Genomic DNA, 3,503 nt, shown 5'->3' with positions numbered 1-3,503 from the left:
ATTATAAATATTAATAAAAATTTATCTAATTTGCAAATAAATATTTTAATTGCATTGATAACTTTAATTAAAAAATATATGTTTTAATTTTAGTAGTAGTGAACAGTTATAAATTAATATTACAAACTTTCGATTAAACTTTAAAATTATGCATGATTATTATTTAAAATAATAAAAAATAAATGTTAATGTACAATGCATGTTACAATAAAATATTATTTAATTTTAATTAAAAGTATAATTTTATAATTAGGAATTGATATTAAAAAAAATCAATCATTTATTAATTTAAACCTAGAATCTCCTGAGCCCAAACGTTTCTAAATCTGGGATCAATTGGGCCACGCCTACCAGATTGAAGGCCCAAAGTATTCAATTTTATGAAAAAGTCCAACCAATGACAATCGCAATTTTACCGGCCATTCTCCCGTATTCTAGCCAACGGCCCATACTTCTAACCGCAGTAAGTGCTTGCAAACAACCCTACTAACCAGAAACCCTAGCAACCTCCGTCCTCATATATAAGCCGTATTTCTTCTTCAGTTAGCGGCTCCGAGAGAGAGAGGAAGCTGCAATAAGGTGAAAATAATGGTGTGTGGATCAGGGGTATGCGCGAAGAAAGTGGTGGTGGATGCCCGCCACCACATGTTGGGACGGCTGGCTTCAATCGTTGCGAAGGAGCTGCTCAATGGCCAGAAAGTGGTGGTAGTCAGATGCGAGGAAATTTGCATGTCAGGCGGACTCGTTCGCCAGAAGATGAAGTACATGAGATTCCTCCGCAAACGCATGAACACCAAGCCTTCTCACGGTCCCATCCACTTCCGTGCCCCTGCCAAGATCTTGTGGCGCACTGTTCGCGGGTCAGTTAGTGTTTAACTTTCTCATTCTCCCTCCTCTTTATGTTTTTTCCCCCGATTTTAGAGAATCTGGAGCTACAGTGAAAATGGTTTTGTTGCGATTTGTGTCTCGTCTGATTCTGTAAAGAAATGAATGTTAAACTCAAACGGACCAAATGCTTGCATTTTGAACCCTAAATAAAAAATGTATATATGGGAGGAGATTTAATGGTTGATAACATTTGCAGAATGATACCACATAAGACTAAGCGTGGAGCGGCTGCCCTTGCTCGTTTGAAGGCTTATGAGGGTATTCCCTCCCCATATGATAAGATTAAGAGGATGGTCATCCCTGATGCTCTTAAGTAAGTTTCTCTAATGTCTTTGATTTTTATTATAATCCTTTGATTTTCTTCTAATATTTTCTGATGTGTTCTAAAAAATGCAATTAGGGTCTTGAGGCTTCAGAAGGGGCACAAGTACTGTTTGTTGGGCCGCTTGTCATCAGAGGTTGGGTGGAACCATTACGACACCATCAGGGTGAGATTATCTTATCAATCCTTACTCATTACTTTGCTATCGACTGTCCTTGAATCCACCTATGCCCTTATTTTTTGAGATAAGCATTTTGTATGTTAATGTATAGAGTAGTACTTAAGTTTCTTGTTATTTGTTGAGGAAAATATTCAATCAATTTCATTTTGTCATTCTGTTATTATCTGTTTTAGAACTAGTGCATATGTACTCTTGTTTTAAGTACCTGAAGAAAGGATAAGAAAGGATGCACCAGTGAAACAGCTGCAAAAAGGAATTGATACTGTATTAGGATGTGTTTTGTTGAATGCTGTAGGAATTCAACATTTTGATCTCTTAAAATTTTACTTCTGTCAAGAAAAAAGATCAGGAATTCTGCTCTGGATGCATACTGTTGGATTATTACTTATCCCTTTTAAGTGATCTGAATTGGTTTTTATCTAATTTTTTTATTATCTTTGTTAATGGTGAGATATATGCTAGTCTTGCCAGTGGTGTGATCATTGTGGAAACAAGGCAGTGTTGTGCAGATTGAATTGTCAATATATAACATTAATGTTAAGTGCCCTTGATTTTGTGCAATGGATTATGTCTTGAAAGTTTACTTCGCAGTCATTCTTTTAAACCTGGAAGGTGTGAAATTAATAAATGAAAATTCTATTCAAATTTTGTTTCTAATTATACTATGGACACCAGGAGCTGGAGAAGAAGAGGAAGGAGAGGGCTCAGGTTGCATATGAGAGGAAGAAGCAGCTGAATAAGCTTAGGGTAAAGGCTGAGAAGGCTGCAGAGGAGAAACTTGGCTCTCAACTAGACATCCTTGCCCCTGTTAAGTACTGAGTTTCTAGTGTCTAGCTAGTTTCATACAATTTTGTTAAGGTTATCTGTATGGATTTGGTTTCAGTGTTTTATTCTGTTTCAGATGTGGAGGCTGAAAATTTGTTGAATCTTGAGTTGTCCTGTCTTCTTATTTTTGCACGTAGGATCCTTTCAATATATTTCATATACGTTCATCACTAGTTGAGTATTGTGATTGCTATGGATGTTTTATATGTTGTGACTATTGGGATAGGGTTGCAGCGGACACATGGCAGTACCGCATTAGAAAGCCATTGCATGTGGTGTTTTGTGATCATAGCCAGTTTAGAAGGTTTGTTCGATTATCAATTTACAGTTTACCTGGTGCTGTCTAAATTCTATTATCAATCACTTCATCGCTAAGAGCCTGGAAGCCTGTGCACCAAAACTGAAGTTTTGTTGGCGAGACACTGAACTTCAAAGTTGAATCAACCACAAATGATATTTTCAAGTTTCAACTATAAGAAAAAGAAAAGCGCTAAGTTATAGTTTAATCAGAAAGCATGGTAACATCCATCGCTCGGAAAGCACTGTCTCTACACCTAATTGTCTGATGCTTCACAGGAATTTTGTTCCACAATCTTGCTCAATGCCTATTACGTGTATGTTCATACTATTATAAATCCAGAATAGATGCACCAGAATTCCACAACATAATGGTACAACCAATGACATTCACCCGAATGTAAAATTTGCTTCTTTCCCTTATCTCCTAATCCTCTGCTTCTTCGCTGCATTGAATGCTATTGTCTAGCAGAGCCGGCCCCCCAGGGTATTCAAAAGTTGCAGACAAGCAGGTCTCGCGGGCCAGATGATCAGAGTCCACAGGCCTCCCTGAAGCCTAGAGTGAATCCATCCCCTATATTGATGTAAAAACCTGGGGCTCTGTACCATTTTTCATCCTCTGGATTGCTGTTCTCAGCACCACCATCTGGCTCCTTGTCATCTCCAGGGCATATGGTATTTGAGTGGAAGTCCACTAAGCCCTACATTTCCCATATCTGAAGTAGCACGAAAGCGCTGCAAATGAGTGCTCGAGGGAATTTTTGCAGACAAATTGTTATTTGATTAATTCAAGTAACTCAAGTAAGACGAATCGGCCAAGCCCAATGGAACTTCATCAGAAAGCCGGTTTGTAGACAAATCAAGAGATTCTAGCAGTTTCAATCGAACAATTTCTCTAGGAATGATGCCGCTCAACATGTTTCTCGACAGGTTTAAGGTAATCAACTCTACAAGACTTGTTAAATCTACAGAAATTCTCCAGTCAGGTTA

General features: G+C 37.9%; 1 protein-coding gene across 1 annotated transcript; it reads left to right on the top strand.

Moving 5' to 3' along the window:
* LOC18612784 (60S ribosomal protein L13a-4) lies at window positions 424-2,390 on the top strand. Its single transcript, XM_007049714.2, has 4 exons — window positions 424-860; window positions 1,085-1,201; window positions 1,289-1,376; window positions 2,067-2,390. Exons 1-4 carry the CDS (start codon window positions 589-591, stop codon window positions 2,208-2,210), a joined length of 621 nt encoding a protein of 206 aa, XP_007049776.1. The 5' UTR covers window positions 424-588; the 3' UTR covers window positions 2,211-2,390.

Source organism: Theobroma cacao, chromosome 1 (genome assembly GCF_000208745.1).
Source record: "Theobroma cacao cultivar B97-61/B2 chromosome 1, Criollo_cocoa_genome_V2, whole genome shotgun sequence".
Lineage (NCBI taxonomy): Eukaryota > Viridiplantae > Streptophyta > Magnoliopsida > Malvales > Malvaceae > Theobroma > Theobroma cacao.
The sequence above is the reverse complement of the archived record's forward strand: the minus strand, read 5'-3'. Positions and strand labels throughout refer to the sequence as shown.